The sequence below is a fragment of the Calonectris borealis genome, chromosome 1, assembly GCF_964195595.1.
Source record: "Calonectris borealis chromosome 1, bCalBor7.hap1.2, whole genome shotgun sequence".
In the NCBI taxonomy this organism is placed as follows: domain Eukaryota; kingdom Metazoa; phylum Chordata; class Aves; order Procellariiformes; family Procellariidae; genus Calonectris; species Calonectris borealis.
The window spans coordinates 161356286-161376973 of record NC_134312.1 but is presented as its reverse complement, the minus strand read 5'-3'; the positions used below and the strand labels follow the sequence as shown (position 1 = coordinate 161376973).

Sequence of the window (20688 nt, the reverse complement as noted above, 5' to 3'; positions counted from 1 at the left end):
ACAGACTTCCCTATGTTGTTAGGAAGTGGCTTAAACACCCAGAAAATAGTTAAACTCTTGATAAAACTTGAGATCCGTGAGCTAATTTTTAGAAAACCTCATGTTCCTGGATGCAGCCTGTAGTTAAAGGATCTGTAATTACGTGTAAAGAAAGCTGCGGGATGTGAAATACTTGAAGAATGATTTGGCCATAAGAGTTTCAGTTTGGGAATACAGAATCAGTGGGTTTGCACTGGACTTCAGTCTGTTTGACCTAGGTCAATAAATGGATTTAGAGTCCAAACCCCCAGTGGAGCCAGCATCTGTGTCTTGAGGACCTGGGTTTTCTGTCTGTAATTCCACATATAGGAAGTAAGGATAATGTGATGCTTCCTCCTCTCGCAAGAGTATCGTGAAGTTACAGTAAGAGAAAGTAAATCAGCCTGCTATACAGAAAGCACAGAAAGATAGCTGTTAATTCTGTCTTAACAGCAGAGTACGCGTAGTTAATAAGCCTTGAGGATACAACGGGAAGGAAAACATAAATCTTGAGTGCCTTCCCTGTAACTGGCTGTGGTCCCTTGTGTGGTGAAAGAGGCAGAGTGGTCTTTGGCAGGGCAAAGGAGGGAAATCAGTGAATGTTAGGGGTGCAAGAATAGGAAGGGGTAACTTTGCAGTTTCATCATATGCTTTAAGGTAACCAATTCCTAGTTCTTAACCCTTCCTGTAAGGTGTGCAATTTTACACCCTCACTGGAGATTTTTGGCACTGGGATGAGATGTGAGTGGCAGCAGCAGCAGACCATCGTGCTCCCCGGTGCGGGCTCTCTGCCCTGAGAGGGGGAGGTCCCTGAGTTGTTGCACATGTGCAGGACAGGACCGTTGACTTTAGGTCCCAGCTCTGGAAGGAAATGGACTTACTCCTCTATCAAAGAGCACTTTTTTCCTCTCTCTCATTTGTCTTGCCCTTCCTGACAATCCTTTTTGGGGCCTGTCTCCAGTTCTTGGCTTCTTATTCTCTTTACCTTTCACCTGCGGTTTCTCCTCCCTTCTAGACTGCTTGTCAGAGACCAGACACCTTGCCTGTCCTGGCCCCCCTCCCCCATCTTTGTCTAATTTTTCTCTCGCATGCATTTGCCTTTTTCCCTTTTCCTGCCTTGTTTTGTGCACTGCCTCGGGATCCCTGGCTCCCTTCCCTGGCCGTTTCGCTCTCTCCCTCCTGTTTCAGGGCCCTTGTCCCAGTCTGCTCCTTTGCCTCCCTCAGATCTGGCACTCGTCCCCGCTGTGCTCCAGATGCACGCCTTCCGCTTCCTCGCTGCCTGGGTGCCAGCAGCTCTGCCACGGCCAGTGCAGGAAAGATGGGCTCCCTCCTCTCCTCTCCAGGGCCTGGACCTGCTCCAGTTTGGGCAGCCATGGAAATGAAAGGTATCTTGGGCTCCTCTGTTCCCAGGCTGGTGCCTGCTCACCTGCTCTGTGGGGAGACGTTTGGTTGCCATTGGGAAAGTGTGCGAAGTTCGAACAGGGTCAGCAAGGAAAAATTCCTGGGAGATACTAGTTTTTTACTCTTTAGAGGTCTTTGCCTGCTCTGGGTATCCTGTATGCTACTATTGGATATGGGTATAAAAGCTGCTTTCCGACTTCAGCATAATCTAAAGTTACTTGAGACTCAGGAGCCAAGAACGGAATAGGAGGCGTATAGGTTTTCTCCAAGGGAAGAGCAATCTAATACCCAGTCTCCCTGGCGCAGCAGTGCGCTCTGCCGTGCTGCTTTATTGGGAGCCTTGTATTTAGTAAGAGGACCTGTCAAAATCTTTCAGGCAGGATTCACTTTGAATGATTTGAAATGTGTTATTTACCATGTCCCTGTTTCTGCTTGATATTTCACTAACAACTTCTACCTCTTGATGTCTTAATTTTAAAAAAGGATCTGAGTCTTATGCCTCTCCGTCCTTCTCAGATTGTAAAAGCTGTTTCGGAGTGTTACTTCCAATGATATTTTGAGGAGATTGGTGCAGACTGGTGGGCCACTTTGGCAGTATTTCTGCTTTCTCTCCTTGCAAACGTTGCAAGGAAGAGAACAGAACAAGACAACTGATGCTTTCCACTGTCCCCTTCAATAGTCAAAAGTACACAGGTAATGATTTTTCACACTTCTAAGCAGGTGAGTGATTAGTTTTGAAAAGTAACAGAAGCCATAGGGATGTAATCTGCACTGAAACAGGTTTGTTGATGAAGGGACGATGGGGTGGTTGAACAGGCAGGCCCTTCTCTAGGTACAGCTTTTAAAGCTTGCAATAATAGTGCTGTACTTCGGAGTAACTTATGCCAGTTTTCATTGTGAAGTAAGTTATGGTGGGAAAAGCAGTTTATTTGCAGAGTCAACCGCAGCTAACAGAACTTTTTTGGTCTAAACCTGTCTTCTACGAAAACCAACCCTAGGCTGTCTTCATGCAGCATACACAATACTTATATTTTAGCCAGACATAAAATGAGGACTTACCTGTGGCAGCAGTATATCTATATCTCTGTCTCACAGTATCTCTGATAGCTGTTCACAGAATAAATGCAGTGTTATTAATTATCTAAAGACAGAGAAGTACTGTATCTTGAAAGATCGGGAGAGCTGTCGTCAGACAAACAGGGGCAGACAGTGTCTAGACTGTGCTGTTCAGCACAAGTAGAGTATCTCCAGGGATCTTTTAGTGGTTCAAGTATTCACACAAAGAGAAATGAGATAGAAACCTAAGCAAGTTTGAAAGTTTTGCTATAATTTTTAAAATCATTTTTGAAGGAAGAATAAAGACATAGTTTTAAAACACTATAGGATATTTGAATCTGGATAGTATATAATCACGCCTCATGACCCATTATATCTCCACAAGGATGCCAAGGAATCTATTAAGTTGTTTTCTAAACAGCAGTATATAAAGCAATTTTTTTTTTCTTGATGGTATGAGTATTTCTCACTGGAAACTGTGTCATTACCAAGTGTGGTATTTTCTTGGTCAAGCATAATAAAGGCTTCTGGTGAAAGACTTAATTAAAAAAAAAATCGTTGTATATTCAATTATACTGAGCAGTTTTACAAACTTATAAAAAAATCTCCTTTGGGAACAGATGTTTAAATATTTAAAGTGTGCAGGAATTTTTGTTTTTATGGTGGGTTGTATACTGAGCATACAACAGTGACCATAAATATGTTTTTCCTGGTGGAAGACCTATGTAACAATTTTGTGGGAGTCTGATCACAAGCTTTGGGCAAAAAGGAAACTAGTCAAGGCCATTATGGCTTCAATTTAACATGTTTGGATAGGCGTCTTCCCCGGGTGCATAATGCTGAACGCTGATGTCGTTGTCCTCTGTGGTTTCGAGCCACTGGACCATAAGGGTACCCCTTTTGTGCAGCGCAGTTTGCGCGGTGGCAAGCTCACGAGCTTCTGCGCCGGACTCGCGCAACACACCATAAACGCAACAAATCGTAACTGATCCCTCTCAACAGGAGAGGGAACGGGGTCTTGGCATGCTGACTGTTGCATTTTGGTCTTCTGCTAGGGGCCTGCTTGCTCAAGGAAGGGAGAAGCTCCTCTGAAGGGCCACTGAATATCCGAATCAGGCTCTGGTGCTTAACAGCTCTCCGGAGGAGCCAGCTTGCATTTAGGCAGCGTGAATACCTCTACTATATGTTCATACTTGGTTCAGAGAAATACTATTTCCCCCAAGCTGTTTTATTTCTCAAAAACAGGACTGTATCAGATTTTCCCCCAACTGCTGAACAGTAGTATTAATGTAGTGTGTTATTTATTCTTTTGACATGTTTTTATTTCATGGAAAATGTCTACGTTATGCTTGAGGCTGGGTATGAGTTGCTGGATCCCTTTCAGAATTCTGTTAAATCTGGAAGTAAATCAGATTACTTTCTTCTACTATAAGCACATTCGACTTGGCTTTCACATGAGGTGTTGTATGGGTGAATGAGCCCAGAGCACTCCAGCTGGTGCAACAGCTTTATTTATGCAGAGTGATGGCATGAAAGGGTTTTGGAAAATGCTTTTAATGGCTTCAGGATTGATTTGTACTACTGTTGAACAACCAAACTGCTTTAAGTTCTTACCTGCTTTGCTTGTGTTTTCCAGGGACAAACTGTGGGCTCAGGTGATGACCCAGTTGACCAAGAAACTCTGTGCTGGCTGGAAACACAAGAAAGAGAGGTTTTCTTAAACTCTCTTTATTTGTTCCTAGCATTTACCATGTGGCAATAAAGCTTCCACAGTCTTTCTGTCCATAATTGAAATAGCTTTTTGCCCACATGATGATGCCATCACCATGACATTTTTATATCTCAACTTGAAAATGCTTTAGGTCTTCATAAAATGATAACATGTACTTTGTCACTTCTACAACACATTTTATCATCAAGAAAGGACTAGCTGAGTGATTTCAACATGTATTTCATGCACTCTTTACTCCTAATTTTTTTTTCCTATGGATTTTTTTTTTTAAATTGCATTTTGTCACTTGGGCAAGCATGTTGAGTTTTACTTTTTCATAGGTTTTAGTGACAGAATTGGCAGAAACAGGTTAGGCAAAATGGAAGGGGTGTCAATGAAATCAAATATACCATATACTGGTGTATGATACCAGTAGCTTGCAACTTTTTCCTAAGCATTTCTTATGCAGGCAGTTTTGATAACAGGTTGAAAAACACCTCAGAAAGCAGGTTGTGAGTTTCACAGTAAAGAAGAAATACCCTCCCAGAAATATCCTCCCCCTGCCCCGAGATAAAGCAGAAATTTTGTAGAAAAGGTGTGGTCTGTTCAATTGGGAAAGTAAAGTGACAGGAAAGTATTTTCAAAGAAAAACACTGTGTTGAACTTCATGTACAAGTAAGTTATCAACACATACATGGTAGTTAAATGGTGATACAATAAATGCAAAGCAAGTGGGCAATATTTAATTCAAGTTTTAATGTGTCTAGTAACAAACGAAGGATTTGTGTAGAAATATTTCCCTCTGGACTGTTAAGGGATTCATGGCTCCAGGAGTTCCCCATTTTGCTCAGACTGTGCCTTTGGATTTGAAGGGAAAACACAGTTGTCGGGGGAGAGTCACTAACTGAGCAACTGGAGCTAATCATCCCCTTGATTTAGCAGATGAGACACTAATTTTCGTTCCAGGAACAGCCAGAATTACCTGTTTGTACAGTGCTTTCAAGTTGGCTGATGTAAAACCTGAAGAAAAAACTTTAAAATTGGTTGTGTTGGTTTGAATAGGATATTGGCATTCCTGATTCAAGTAAATAGTGTTGATCATCGTACAAGGGTACCATGAAGGGGTAGTGAAGAATAAATAGTGAAGACAAGTCCCCAGAGGTTGGGAAATGGTCACAACCAGTCCCAAGAGTAGCTTGTATGAAGAGGTTTCCAAGGGGTTCCTTTGAGAGGGTGAGCATATGAAGGCTTCACTTACTTGATTGCTCACTTACATATATACGATGGCATTGCTTGCTTGTATGAGCTGCACGGAAGAAAAAGAAATGTTCCTTGCCTGCAATACATTTCTAATGCAAGGTTGTCTGGAAAACATAGCACGCAGCGAATCAATATGTTTACTGTCTTGTTTAATATCATTGACAGTCATCAAAAGTAATTTTAATTTTGTGGGTTTAAAAAAAAATATTTGTAGATTAGACTGGCTTGATTCACAGAACAATCTGTATTTATGCTTAAGGGATGAGGTTTTTCACAGAGGCAATTGCAAAAGCATACAGAAATCTATTACTGCACTTGTTGATAGATCTACTGACAGGTGTGTGGTTGAGGAAAAAAGATAGCGTACATCAGATTTGCACGGGATGGGACTGCTCTTTGCTGACATCTGGCAGAAGACTTGGAATCTGGGACAGCTGCTAGTGCCATAAAATTGCAAACAGCTTTAGGACCTGAATGCAATGAAGATAAATGAGCTCCAGTTGGAAGCTGAATGGCCCTAAAGGTAGAAGCAGTAATGAATGCAGGCACTCTGAATGCTGTACAAGGCTTGCAAGAGGTGGTTTTTTTGTCCTGTACATACATAAATGTTCATTATTCTGGATTTCAGGCTACATTACCAGCATACCGAATAGTTTGAGTTTGTAAAGCTTTGTGTTACTTACTGCTTAGGTCCCTAAATTTGACATTGGTTTCATGTTCTAGCTAGTTTGGTGTTAACAACCAAGCACACTGTGTTGCTCTACAAATCTGAGTACTTAGTCTGTCCGTCTACATGACTCTACCATAGAAATTGGGTCAAGAGTTAAGACAGTGTGATTTAGAGGTTTTCAGAGTCTGACCAAGATGGGCAACTTTGTGGGCTATCTTTGTTTTCATGACAGGTGATGAATTTTATTCTATTATGGATGCTCTGCCTTAATTGAGGGCATTTCTTATTGCTGCAAATTTTAGGAAGTCTGCAGAATGCTAAAGTATCCAGTTCTGAGACTTGCAAAAAAGTAGACAGTCATGGCGATGTTTTCTTGGGCAGGCAGGTTTTAAGAGGTTAATTTTCTGTGTCTTTAGGGACAGGAAAAAGGAAAAATAAATCTGTGTTTACAAATTAAGCCTAGTTAAGGAGCTTCCCCTCCATCCTGTTCGCCACTGACTGTACAGGGGACTAGACTAGCCTCTAATGCTGATCTTCTTGACCATACCTTACTTAGAGTCTCACTACTTCTGACTTCATGAAGCTACCATCATTTACAACATTTCCTTTTTTTTTTAATCCCAGAAGACAGCCCAATGGTACAGAAGAATTGGCTTTTTATAATACTTCCTTCTCCATCTGACTGTTGTGAGCAGAAAGGGCAGACAGGAGTCTGAACAGGAATCCAGAAACCACCTTCTCTTGCAATGTTTCCATTAGAGGCTGAGCAACCAAGCTTAGTCTGCTGGGTGCAAGCAGAGAAGTAGACACCCAGCACCTGTGTCTGTACTACTGCCCTTCAAGCTTGAGATATTTTTCTATTAAGAGCTTTTGGTGTCACATTTTTTTTGCTTCCACAAAAATGCTGGTCCGTTAGCCTAATGAAAAATTTATGTCAAGTTTCTAATGTATGTTTTTCTTTGTAAGAACCTTTGTGTAATTTCAAGGGTGTATGAGGTTCTGCGCAGAATAATGTGGAGCACAAACGTTGTGTTAGTGAGGCAGCTGTTTGTTCCTTAAGAAAATCAGACTTTAAAAAGAAGATTTTCCAAGAAATCTTTGATATTCTCCCACGAGAAACTGCCAAAGACTCATAAGATGATGGTGACTTCAAAGCTTTCAAAAAAATCCACCCTTCTCTGCTGTGGACTTCTCCTTCCTACAGGACGTATTTGTTTTGTATTTGCGAAAAGGATAAATCTGTGTTGTGGTTTAACCCCAGTTGGCAACTAAGCCCCACACAGCTGCTTGCTCACTCCCCCCCGGTGGGATGGGGGAGAGAATCAGAAGAGTAACAGTGAGAAAACTTGCGAGTTGAGATAAAGACACTTAAATAGGTAAAGCAAAAGCCACGCATGCAAGCAAAGCAAACCAAGGAATTCATTCACTCCTTCCCATCTGCAGGCAGGTGTTCAGCCATCTCCAGGAAAGCAGGGCTCCATCACGCCTAACAGTGACTTGGGAGGACAAACACCATCTCTCCGAATGTCCCCCCCTTCCTTCTTCTTCCCCAGCTTTATATGCTGAGCATGACATCATATGGTATGGAATATCCCTTTGGTCAGTTGGGGTGAGCTGTCCCAGCTGTGTCCCCTCCCAACTCCTTGTGCACCCCCAGCCTCCTCTCTGGTGGGGTGGGGTGAGAAGCAGAAAAGGCCTTGGCTCTGTATAAGCGCTGCTCGGCAGTAATGAAAACATCCCGGTGTTATCAACCCTGTTTCCAGCACGAGTCCAAACCAAATCCAAACCATAGCCCCATACTAGCTGCTATGAAGAAAATTAACTCTATCCCAGCGAAAACCGGCACAATCTGTCACCTCTAGGTATTCCCACACAGCTGTCCCATGTAGTACATGGCGACTGCTGCTCAAGAAACAAATTTTGGTTATTGTTGTTTGCCTGGAACGGGGCTGATCCAGTCACTTCATTTAGCATGACTTGAAAATTTGCCATTTATTGCTGCGATGGCTAGCCGTGTGCATAGTGTCTGCTACCTTGCAGGTCAACTTTCCCCACTGGTGCCTCGTGCACATGAGGTCTCTGCTGAGCAAGTGCTGGGGATGGTTTCTCTCTTTTGCATTGATTCATTGTAACTTTCAAAATTTTGGGTTTTAGCGAAGAAATCGTATTAGTGTTATTTAGATGAATAACTTAAATTTTTGTAATCGACATATTTACTTTGGACTTGCGGAAATTAACTGCTATGGACTTGCAGAAATTAACTGGGATAACGTTTCACAAAATACAAGAACTTGAGCTGTATTGGCCCTCTGTGTGCTCCCCATCATTTCATACTGAATTTGGTTTCAGTCTTCCTGGTCCTCTTGCCTTGTTATGTTTTTTTGGGTTTGTTTTTTTTTTTTTAATGTGGGTTCAAGAAACTTGCTCTCTTATTTCATGTTTTTGGTAATTCTGGTATATTAATGAAAGTGCAGCTTCATTGACAATTTATGCTGTGGGTATAGAATTTTCCCTTACTGGAGGCGTACAGGTCTGTTACATGCTTCTGGCAGGGCCATACATTTATGCCTACTTTGCTGTTACCCAATAGGGGGGGAGAGGAAATATGTAGGATCAGCACATCATATGAGAAGTGGGCTTGGTTGATAGTGGCCTCTGCAGCGGGGTGGCTGAGGTGCAGACATGTCCTGCTCCCTCTCCTTGGGAGCATTAACATCTGGTGCAGGGGTGGACTGGGCCTCGAAGAGAGGTGGCATCTTCACCCTCACAGTTAGATTTGCCACAGCTGCGCTCTCTGAGCTCTCCATGTGTGACCTGCACATATTATCCTGTCTATAACTTATTTATTATGATTCCTTAAACTTACTCCAATTTGTCAAGTTTTATGTTTTTCTGCAAATACGAAGATGCTTAGAACTGAAGATGAGTACTTGACAGGAGTGTTAGTTAGCAGTATTCACTGTAGTCCTCTCCACAGCTGAGGCTTTCCAAAAGTTTTACAAGAAGCTGAGAGTTAAAAGCACCTGTGAGCAGTTTGCCTGGATTGCCCCTCTTTCTCCTTGATAGCCCCTCTTTCTTGTTGCTGCTTCACATTCATTATCCTTTGGAAGATCTGGATTGAATTTGTTCCTTTCTAGTCCTCTGGTGCCTTCTTAGTTCCTACTGATGGTTTATAAGCCGTTGAGTCAGTTTGAGTCATCTCATCTGGTATTATATTGATTACTTTCATCTTTTTCAAACGTTTCATTGCCATATGATCTGGGAGACAGTGTTGGGCCAGCATCTGAGAGGCCTTGACTGCAGCTTTAGCTCTGCAGCTGGTCTGCTTGGTGACTTTACAGGCCAGTCGCATCATCCCACTGTGCCACAGGCTTCCCCACCTTTAAAAGGAGTATAGTGAACAGTGTGCTGCCTTCTGTTTCATGCTGTGAAAATGCATTTAAGCAAAGCAAAAGAAGTGGAGAAGGCCTAGGTACCTGGTACCATTCTCCCCCTGTAACAGGAGTCTTCAGGCGTCGGGAATCTCTTGCATCAAATGTCCAAACCTCATTGGCTGATCTAGAAGAGCAGAGTAGTTAACAGATCAGATTAGCATCTATTCCAACATGAGCTCTGTCATGTTTCTAACAGTGGCTTGTTACTTCTCTTTTCCTCAGTGTTTTGTAATTTTTGTAACCCTTTATTCCCATACCCCCCCCCCAAAAAAAATGGTGTTTATACTCCTAGCTCCCTTTAGACTAAGTCAGTTTGATTGTTTGTTCATCCTGCCAAAGAAAAATACATGGAAACTTTAATTGGCCTGAACCTTTCCAATGCTATAAAATGTGCCTGTTTTGGACACAGAGAACTAAAATGGCTTTATGCTGAACCACATTGTGGCCTTTGTCCAGCTACTGCATAAGTATATACAGAACTTAAAATTTTCATGTAAGCATGTAGTATCTGTATAAAAGGATTGTTAACATGTGATTAGGACAAAACCACATTTACTAATTGTCTAATGGCAGTTGTAGCTTTTTGTGCCTTCCAGGTGTTTGAGGTAGAGTTAGGTGAGATGGTTTAAGTCAGTCTAGTGGCCTGCCAGCAGCTGGCTGGGCTTAGCTCACCCTGGCCTTAGGTTTGCCAGCCTGCTGAGAGCTGATTTAATCTGCTAACCCAGTGAAGAATGAACACAAAGTTGTTTTCTTGTGAGTTAGCAAGGTGCATTGGCTCAGCGAAGGCCCTGAGGAGGGTGAGAGTTGGAGCATGGCATCAGGCAGGGAAGGAGCAGGAGGTTCCAAGGCTCCTCCGTGGGCAGCTCGGCCGTCTCGGGTAACTTCTCCCCTCACACAGATTGGGATGCAGTTTAGCTCTCTACAGCAGCCTCTCTCCTTCTTTGCAGATCCTACAGCACTACTGAGAAGGGCACTGACACCCAGTGAATCTGCAGCAGAAATGATAGATGTGATTTTGGCCCTGGGTTTCACCAGCTGTCAAAAAGAGCAGGCAGAAACTCTTAAATTTTCAGAGTTCAGATGTGTTCTTCTTATTTGCCACCCTCTTGGCTCCTGTACCAGTTGTCCACCTCCACTTATATTTTGCTTAGAGCTGCACGTGTTGGAGTCTGGTGGCCACTGCTTTTTCTTCTCCATTAATACCCTCCCCAATTCATCAACGTCTTCTTTTCTAGTAGACTGTCTTTAAAATTCTCCATCTTCCATCCAAAGTTGATCCTTCTCCTCATTGTGACAGACATTAGGCATCCTAATGCCCCCAGGTTTGCTTAATATCTGCTTAATACTCTTCTGTTGCATTCTGTGACCTTACTTCTTGGTTTTCTAGATGTCCTGGTTCCGGCTGGGACAGAGTTAACTTTCTTCCCAGTAGCTTGGGGGTGTGCTGTGTTTTGGGTTCGGTGTGAAAGGAGCGTTGATGGCCCATGGATGCTTTGGCTGTTGCTGGGTGATGCTTGCACCGGGAGGGGGAGCACAGCCGGGGTGGTGGACCCAGCTGGCCAATGGGGTGTTCGATACCACGTGACGTCTTGCTCAGTATAAAAACCAGGTGTGTGTGGGGGCTCGCCCGCCGTTGGTGACACGCGGTCGGCGATCGGTGAGTGGTTGCGTTGTGCTTTGCCTGCTTTGTGTATTCTGTTATTGTTGTTGTTCTCACTGTTGTTCTTACTGTTCTACTTCGTTTTATTTCAATTATTAAACTGTTTTTATCTCAACCCGGGAGCTTTCCTACTTGTGCCCTCCCGATTCTCTCCCCCATCCTACCGGAGGGGCGGTGAGCGAGCGGCTGCGTGGCGTTTATTTTTGCTGGCTGGGGTTAAACCACGACACTAGATCAAAGTGATTTAGAGAAAGGTATACAGCTTGACCGATGCACTGCATTATTTTAGAGAGGGTAATTGTAATAATTTTTAAGGCCTCTTCTACATAAAGGCATAATAAAGATACTATGCCAATACTATGACAGCACCATAGTGAGTGAGACTAGTGTCATACAGAAAAAAAACTTAAATAATGTCCAATGCAGCATGCTGATGTTTAGATATACATACAGATTTAAAAAGGAATTTTTTAATTTTGTAAGTAGCAGATGCATGTGATCAGGGTGGCCAATACTTCTTAGATCTTTGCTTCCAAAGGGAAGTGTGCGTGTGTAACTGAATGGTTCAATATATATATATTACAAGAGTTTCTAAATTACTAACTGTTAATAATAATAATAATAATAAACCTCTCAGCTGTATATATGGAGTGGTTTGGCTTGTACCTTTCCTCCATAATTTTTTTGGCTCCTAAATTCGGTCTTTTTTCCTTGTTTCACTAAGTTTATTGGCCTGTCTGAATGTGTGTGTGGACCACTAGATCATCTAGTCAGAAGAACATTTATAGAAAGGTTCAAGCTCTGTAATATTTCCTTACGTTGATTATTTAATGGTATCATTTGAACTGACTGGATTGATTACTATGTTTAGGATTTAATGGAAAGAACAGATTTCTTCTTCATCTCCTTTAAATGTGTGTACCTAGCCAAAAACTACTGTAGTAACACAGCAATTGTAGAGGTCCTTCTGCCGTGTTGGTGCTGTCTGTGGTATATGGTGACTTCAGAAGAGCTCTTAAAACAGCTTTTGAATTAATAAGGACATGGACCAGTATCTTTGTGTGCAGTGGCACTTCCAGACGGGGTGCATGTGTTACCTTTTTAAATGTCCCTGTGTACTTCACACGCATGAAAACCAGATTTATTTGTAAATAGGCCTGGAGTCTTGCTATATAGAGCTTGGTGTCTTTTCTTCTGGAATTCCTGCCTCCAACTGCAGCTTTCTTGTTGGCACTTCTTGTCCCATAAAAAGGTTTTCATTTAATTCGATTAAATTTATTTTATTCTTTTAAATTATTCCTTTTACATTTTAGATTACAATGCCAGTTGAGGAAAAATTTGCTTCTCAGTAATATTTGGCATGTGCTTGGATAGGTTTCACTAGTATCTCCAACCCTGTTGGATGGGGTGGTGCTGGTTCATTGCAAAAGTTTACCTGTGGTTTTTTGTTCTCCTTCACTTTTGCCTGTTGAGCTGATATGTAGAAGTGTGTGATCCCTAATTTTTCAGTCCCTTCCTTCTCTGCTAACACTCTTTTTTTCTTTTGTTTTTTTCCTTTTAATCAGAGTGCATTTTTAAAAAATTTTTACTCCAGACCACTTGCTGTGTGAAAAATCTGTGGGAACAAATTAGTCAGGACACAGAAGAGTGATATGTAGTAAATAGTATATCTAGCTGAAGACAGGACTGTTTTTATTCTGTCCTTACGGAGGGAACTGGTATCTTATTATATGGCAGTATTCTTTATAGTATACTGTAAAACTGGTGATGCATTCACTAATACATAGGCTATCTTGTGCTTCCTATTGTTCCCATAGGCTTCTCAGTATTTGTAAACTCAGAGTAAAAGCCAGACAATGATAGGCAGTACTCTTCTTGTGCCTCTGTTCAGCTAGAAAGTTACATTTCCATTCTTTCTGTGTGCTACATGTTTTTTTAATGGTCATTGATCAGCATATAAAAGTCATGCAGAATGGAAATGCAATTACCAACAAAGATAAATAGACAGTAGCAGCGGGTTTCATCAGAAACCCAGCCAGAGTGTCAAAAGGCAGGGGGAAGAAAGTGAAGTAAAATTCTAGTATGATGTGTAACATTTGACAAGTAAAACTAATGGTCCTTGAATTAAAAAAGAAGGTTCAAAGTTGTGCCAGTTAATGAAAAATCACACTGAATCAGTGTTGTAGCTCTGCTCCCTTTTTAGGATAGAATAATTATTTAGCAGAAATGTGCTGTGTAATGTGGTGTGAAAGCTGCACGGAAACAAAATTAGCAAGCCAGTTTCTGAGGTTACTTTCCATGGATACGAAGCAGACATCCACATTCAGCGAACGTTGCAGGCAAGCTGGTGCAGGTGTAACCTTCCCCTAGCACAGTGAGGAAGGTGTGTTCCTTGTTCCCCTCTTGCTTACAGGGCTCTGTGGGATATTAGATTTCCTTTGCTTTTCCCAACCAGTGTTTTTGCTCTGGCTTCTTCTGGACTTCCCAGTAGCACGTCCTCATAGTGCTTGGCTCACCAGTGGGATGAGGCCAAGCTACGGGTTCTAGAGCAGCTCTGGTCCCCAAAGGAAACAAAATATTTAGGCCATGTAATTGGGGTCATCTTATACCCCTTTGGCTTTCCTGCTTTGCAGACCCTTAAGCAAGGTGGCAGCTGCAAAGGGCCAGAGAAGGCTGGAAGGACCAAAGGAAAAAATCCTGATATGCCCAGGAGGGAATCATGGTCAGCGAGTGGTGAGTTGTCTCACCTGCTCTCCTCACATTCCTCCCTTCTCTGGGAGCCCTGGCTGTGGCTGTTAACAGCCTGATTCATAAATACATAAAAATTAGCATAATTCCTTGAAATCTGGGTTCTGTCATGTTCTGTTTCCAATGTGGTCTTGTTTTCTTTTCTAGGAGAAAAGGAATACTTTCCCATTGTGCAGTACTATAGCCAGTCTGTCAGCCTTACCCCCAGGAGGTGATTAGCCTGTGTATTTTGAAAACTATAAAGTTTGCCTTGTTTTCTTGTCTTCGTATGATACATTAAAAAAAAAAATCATAATGGTTATTACTTTGTGTTAACGGTCATATGGTTTATTAGCTGTAAGTATATATACCATAACGCTTATGTGCAACAACTCTTACAAATAAGTGATATGGTCTTCTTTGCCCTTATTCTTTTATCAGATATAAGAAACGTGTTTCTCTAAACATGGGTGAAACAGAGCAGAGACCAACAGCAGGATCCCGGTTAGGAGCTCAGGAAAATGCTGGGATCAGTACCTTGGAGCATGGACAGAAACCACCTATGACACCTCCAGGAAAACTCATCTCCATCAAAATTCAGATGCTGGATGACACGCAAGAAACTTTTGACGTTCCGGTAAGGATGTGGAGGTTGGGGTGGCTAAAGATTATTCAGGCATTTCTAAAAATGCATGTTTTCAAACCAGTTCTCTTTTTATTTCAACTCTGATTCTTTGGCTAATGAATTCATGTTGCGGAGAAAATGGCTGTTATAACAGCATTAAATAGATGATGGTGTAATAGAATAACATTAAAGAGTGAAGTGAACTGTAAATTACAGTTATTATTCTGTTTCTGTTTGAACAGCTTCAGGAGAGGTGAAGTCCTTGGTGGTTTTTTCTGGGTGTTTTGGTTCCCCCCCCCGCCCCAGATATTACATCAGTGATTTCCTCTACTTTCTGAACATTTTCTTGGTGCTGTTTTGCTCTTGATCCAGTAAACCGTAGGTCTATACAGATTTGTTTCCTTTTCCTCTGGCAAGTCCCTAGGATGGTAATTTGAAATCATGAAAATTTTCACAAATTTCTATCACTCTTACTGACACCAAGTGCTCACATGCGTTGAGTGCAAGGAAAGAATCACAGCAGTCTTATCTAAAGTTTCTCTATACAGTCAGTGCCCATTGAAGTTAATCTAGGTTTGTACTTGCCAAGTAAGGAAACAGAGTTACTACTGCTTTTGTGTGTGATCAGAAGAATTAGTTTGAATTAGTTTTGGTATAAAGACTGATGCTGTTTTACACTATCTAGCTGTTAGTAACCACTAATGATTTTAACACGCCATGCTTGGGTAATTAACATGTAAGGTTATTGAACACTGTTGCTGTTACGAAAGTGTACTGGAATGTGTATTTTTCAAAGTGCTCAGGGTTCAGCGAATAGGAAACTGGAAACCTGAGTTCAAATTTCATCCTTTGTTACTTGCATTTTATGTAGCTATGGTAACTTTCATGCCTTCATTGGCTCAGTTTTCCTTTCTGTGAAATGGGGGGTTACCAGCGAGATACATAGATCTTACACGTATAGTGCTCTGTGAAAGTGCTTATGGTCACTGAAAAAATGTTATCCCTATGTTAAAGATGAAGGAATTTAGATAAGGAAAATCCTCATAAAAAAAATTTTTTTACCCGTTTATAAGGTTTTGTTTGTTTGTTTTGTGTGTGTACACACACATGCTTTTTGGTCTGCTCTCTGGGGCTGTTTGTGACCCGACTACAACTGCATGTTCAGTCTCAGATTATCTTGTAGTAGAAAGTAAATTCTCTGGACAGATACTTATGAACTGAACTGTCATCAAGTGAAATGCTCATGTATGTAGCAATGTGTTATGTTTTTGTGCCCTTCAGAATACCTATCAAATATCCATAGAAAACAGACCAAAATTATCAGTCTCTAGGTAATCATCGCTGTTTAGAAGTGTAGTTCTAGTTTAAATTATCAAATGCTAATGAAACTTGTGCTGCTTATCTTATGTGGTACAAATATCCCTCTTATCCAGAGAAGACTTTTTTTTTCCTGCAGCTGCTATTTCACCATACTTTGGAAATGACATGCCATTTGTAAGAGTTAATAATCCTATTTGACAAACACTTAGTAGGAACTATTTTGAGATCAGGTCCCTTTCATTAAATTGTTTAGAAGCAAACATAAGTAACGAGTGAATGCAATGCACCTGTATAACTCTGGCCTTGCTGCTGGGAGTTTGAGGAAACAATATGTTTTTGATCTTCAGTTGATTAGAAGACGTCCACGTTACATTTTGTTTTTAAACTTCAGGAAGACCTGGGTTTAAAAAACCTTTCTGTTCAGATCACTTCACTATGATTATTTTCTGAGGCTTTTATTTCATAATTACATCTATTCAAGGAGAGTCCAATTGGTTTTAAAGTCAAATCTTGTGAGATTTGCGGGACGCTTAGATTATAAAGTCTCTTAGAGCAGATTCTTAAACCCTTTTGTCTTCAAGGTATGCATAGTCAAATGGAGCAATACACATCATAGAATCATAGAATAGTTTGGAAGGGACCTTTAAAGGTCATCCTGTCCAACCCCCCTGCTGTGGGCAGGGACATCTTCAACTAGGTCAGGTTGCTCAGAGCCCCGTCCAACCTGACCTTGAATGTTTCCAGGGATGGGGCATCTACCACCTCTCTGGGCAGCCTGTTGCCGTGTTTCACCACCCTCATCATAAAAAATTTCTTTCTTGTATCTGGTCTGAATCTACCCTCTTTTAGTTTAAAACCATTCCCCCTTGTCCTGTCGCAACAGGCCCTGCTAAAAAGTTTGTCCCCATCTTTCTTATAAGCCCCCTTCAGTTACTGAAAGGCTGCAATAAGGTCTCCCCGAAGCCTTCTCTTCTCTAGGCTGAACAACCCCAACTCTCTCAGCCTTTCTTCATAGGAGAGGTGTTCCATCCCCCTGATCAATTTTGTGGCTCTCCTCTGAACAGGTCCATGTCTTTCTGTGCTGAGGGCTCCAGAGCTGGACTCCAGATAGGGTCTCACCAGAGCAGAGTAGAGGGGCAGAGTCACCTCCCTCAACCTGCTGGCCATCATTTTCATGTTGTTTTCAGTCTGCTCTAAAAGGCATTAATTTTTTAGTCCCATCTCACAAAACTGAAAAACTTTTAATACCTCTGAACTGAGATGTTTATTCATGTTGGAAAACCCATGTTCCCATTTACAAGCTTGCTGGTTTTAGCCAGATTGTACAGTATACACAGAAAAAGAAAGCAGTACCATTTCAACAAAATATTTTAGGAGCAGCAAGTGTGGCTGTGGGCTTGCTTTTCAGTGGAGAATTAAAGGCTTTTTGCATGATTGAAGGTCTGAACTACTCTTTCAAAACTTGAGCAGCCATGGTTTTGAAAATAACCTTCCCAATATGATAAAAGTATAAACTGAGAAGGTTTTGTGTTTCTTATAGTTTTAGGAATTTTGCTGGATGTTCTTTTCCCTATTACCAAATGGGCCAAACTTTTAGTAGTTTTATTGCTGCTTGTAATGTGTTTTGTAGGACAGTATGAAGTTTAAGTCATGCCAGTTTATTATTTGCTTGTGAATTCTGTGTAAAAATAGAAACAGATACTGGTGCTACTTCTTCCTGAATTTGGGGAAAGTAGTGAGGTAGTTGGAACTGTCTGTCTGTCTCATCCTCTTTCCTTGCTACTCCTACAATTCCTTTTGTTATAGGTTCAGCCTCCCTGTTAGCTAAAACTGAAAAAAGATCTTATCTGTGTGCTGGTTTTGGGTTTGCTTTTGGTTTGGTTTGGGGTTTTTTTTAGTGGTTTTTTGGTTTGTTCAGATTTGTTGATAATTTGTTTTAAAGATAATTTGTTTTAAATTATCTTCCAGGAGACAAGATTCAATACCCTTGCACTTAGGCAATCCCCTTTCTCCCATCGTAAGCAAATGACTTCTTTTTATTAGACCAAAATCCTTCAGATTTCTATGTCTATTCTGTATATAACAAAACAGGACAAAAATGTGACCCACTTCTGTTCCCGCCCAGTGCTGCTGCTGTTTGAGCTGTTTAAAAGTGAAGTAACTCTAACTCTGGTGTCATTTGTCCTTCTAAAGGAAAGTTGATTTTTACTAACCAACTTTTGGTGTTAGTGTTCTAGTGCTATATAATCATACTGTGCCCAGCTCATTGTATTAGCTTCTCACAAGGAAAAAAAGAAGAAAGAAAAAAAAAAAAAGGAAAGAAAGAGAGATCCACATGGCTTCACATGGGCATGTAAATGATTTTTTTTTTCCCAGAAAAAAAACATTAAGTGTATGCAGAGAGTTTGTATGGGAGACTTGAAAAACAGAAGCCCACAATGAAGGCCTTTTCATCAATCTTTGCAGTAAAAGGAAGGGTACATAAGAAAAATCTTGTATTTTGCTTGCTGTTAACAGACAATATTTCATTGCAAAATACCTAAACATTCCTGTATTCCAAAAAGCCAGTGAAAGCTTGAACAGATAAGCCTGGATCTTTTACACACATCTAGTGTTCCTTGCCGGCCCAGTTAGCTGGTTGCATGACTCTTTTCAAGCAAACACAGATGCTTGGGGGAGGTGGGGGACAGGTAAGCACTGCTGCTTTCAAAGTAGTTTATCACAATATTACTTTTACTTTATATTTACTGCCTTTAACATAAAAGGAAAGTATAAAATTCATCAATTAACTTTTTGATCACATTTTTGTCTATTCTGCTATGCAAAGATAAATTATGTAGAATATCCTTGCCCCTTTTAAGTTATTCAGCTTTTTATGACTGAATTTCTGTACCTTTAGTTTGAGCCTGTCCCAAACTCTCAGACAAGAGCTGGCTTCAGCTGCAGTTATAGGTGATCGGGCCACTAGTTGAAAGTTGATGACCATTCAGTGCTTGCAGCTGTTGGTCATGGTGTTAGCTTTATGAAGGGGTTGCATGGAAGTGTGGAACAGATTTTTGTCTCTTGCTTTTTGTTTCTAATTTCCAGTTTGGCTGTATTTACTGAAAAATGAGTTGGATATGCTAACTGAAGACCGCAGAGGTCCAAAATACACTGTTTCAGCCAGTATTTGGCTGGGTTATGACTGCATGATAAAATGAGCAAATACAGTCCCTTTCTGCTAGGTAAGAGGACAGCAGCTTTAGCTAAAATGAATAATGTGAAGGAGGAAGAACATTTTTTCACCCTTGTACACATAATGATAATCGTATATAGATAGATCTTGGGCATTTTGAAAGGTTGACGCTTCTTTCGTAGGATTTGCAGAACACAACACTGCTGAATAGAAGTTGTGTATTATACAAGAGAGGGTGGAGGTGTACAGTTCTGCTTGATTTTGCTCTGGTTTTATTTCTACCAGTCTCATCTAAGTTAGTTGGAATAGAATGGGTTTGATTCCGTAAAACCATAGTAAAACTTACGGATTTTCTTGTTTGTTTTAAAGCGGTCTCCCCTGTAGATTCAAACCAGTTTAAGTAAAAAAGAAATACAGTTTTTAAGGAACAGTAAAAATAGCTGATGGTCGCATCTACTTCTTCTGGGGAAGAAAACCCTTTAATGTTTACCGTTTATGCCATTTATCTTATATTTACTTTTATAATTGTTTCAGTGCCAGAAGTAATCTGCCTTAAAACTACTCCTAGGCAGAAAGAGTCAGTGTTGTTCCTTTCTAGGTAATGCTGAAGACATGACTGATTCTCATGTTAGACTGCTGGGATGATTTGGTGACTCAGATCGGGTTTAACCCTGATTGACATGATGCCTGTTACTGATCATATCCTACTCTCTGGGTGAATGACACTGATGTGACTGGAGTGATACTACTGATGCTAAATAGAAAGTCAGAGTTGTTTCTTTCCTGTTAGCATCAAAGGTGAGATCAAAGTATATCACAGGAGGTAAGGATTCTTCTTCTGGTTAGGATCAGGTCTCTTTAATTAAAACCAAACCACAGTCCTCTTTTATTGTGTCTGGAAGAAAATAGTTGCTGCCTCTTTGTGGCTGTCTTTTGGAAAGACCAAAATATACTTGCCTGTCAGATTGCTCAAGTTTATTAAACGTCTGTTTTGTGTCTTATGTAAACTTACTTTCTTTCCCTCTCAATGTGTTCAAGCTTTGTGAAATATGCAGGGTTGGAAAATGTCATCCACTTTGAGGGATTAACACCTGGTTTCTTAAGCAACAGGAGTCTTTTAATAGAAAGCAGGGTGAGGGTATAATCCTTAGTAAACATTGGTTGTAAACATTTCATTTCAATTTGCTTTTCTCTCAGAAGAGAAAGGCTTCCTCATCTTTAGGTTATCTGAGAATAAAGAGAATAAAGACCAAATGGTCTTGGTCTACAACTATTTATCTTCCACTGAAGTTCAGCTGTAGTGCCTTGACAGGCAGTGCCTTAAGTCCCAAATTTTCAGGGAGAAGGACTTCATAATCCTGCTGGGGCTCTGTGTCTTAAGGCTAATGTTTTGGGTGGGTTTTTTTGTTTGGCTGGTTTTGTTTGTTCATGCAGCCATATAATGGTGGTTCATATTCCCCTTGTGGGGAAAATGCCGTCTATTAAGTGTACTTTCCACCAACTTCAGGCCAGTGTAAGCATACCAGAAAAAGCTTAATATTAAAAAGTCTCAATACTTAACCACAAAGATTATGTGTGCTTTGTTATAAATTTGCACAAGCATTGTGTTACTCTATTAAATTCAAAATTTC

General features: G+C 40.9%; 1 protein-coding gene across 4 annotated transcripts in view; it reads left to right on the top strand.

Moving 5' to 3' along the window:
• Nucleotides 1–20688, top strand: part of FARP1 (FERM, ARH/RhoGEF and pleckstrin domain protein 1) — a 217866-nt gene that overhangs the window by 29909 nt on the left and 167269 nt on the right. For 2 of the 4 annotated variants that reach the window (XM_075138217.1, XM_075138188.1), the window contains exon 2: nucleotides 14379–14574. In XM_075138217.1, coding sequence (XP_074994318.1) covers nucleotides 14404–14574 — 171 coding nt within the window. In that variant the 5' untranslated portion in view covers nucleotides 14379–14403. Of the gene's footprint in view, nucleotides 1–14378; nucleotides 14575–20688 lie in introns of those variants that run through there. The other 2 variants (XM_075138208.1, XM_075138197.1) reach the window with 1 other exon arrangement.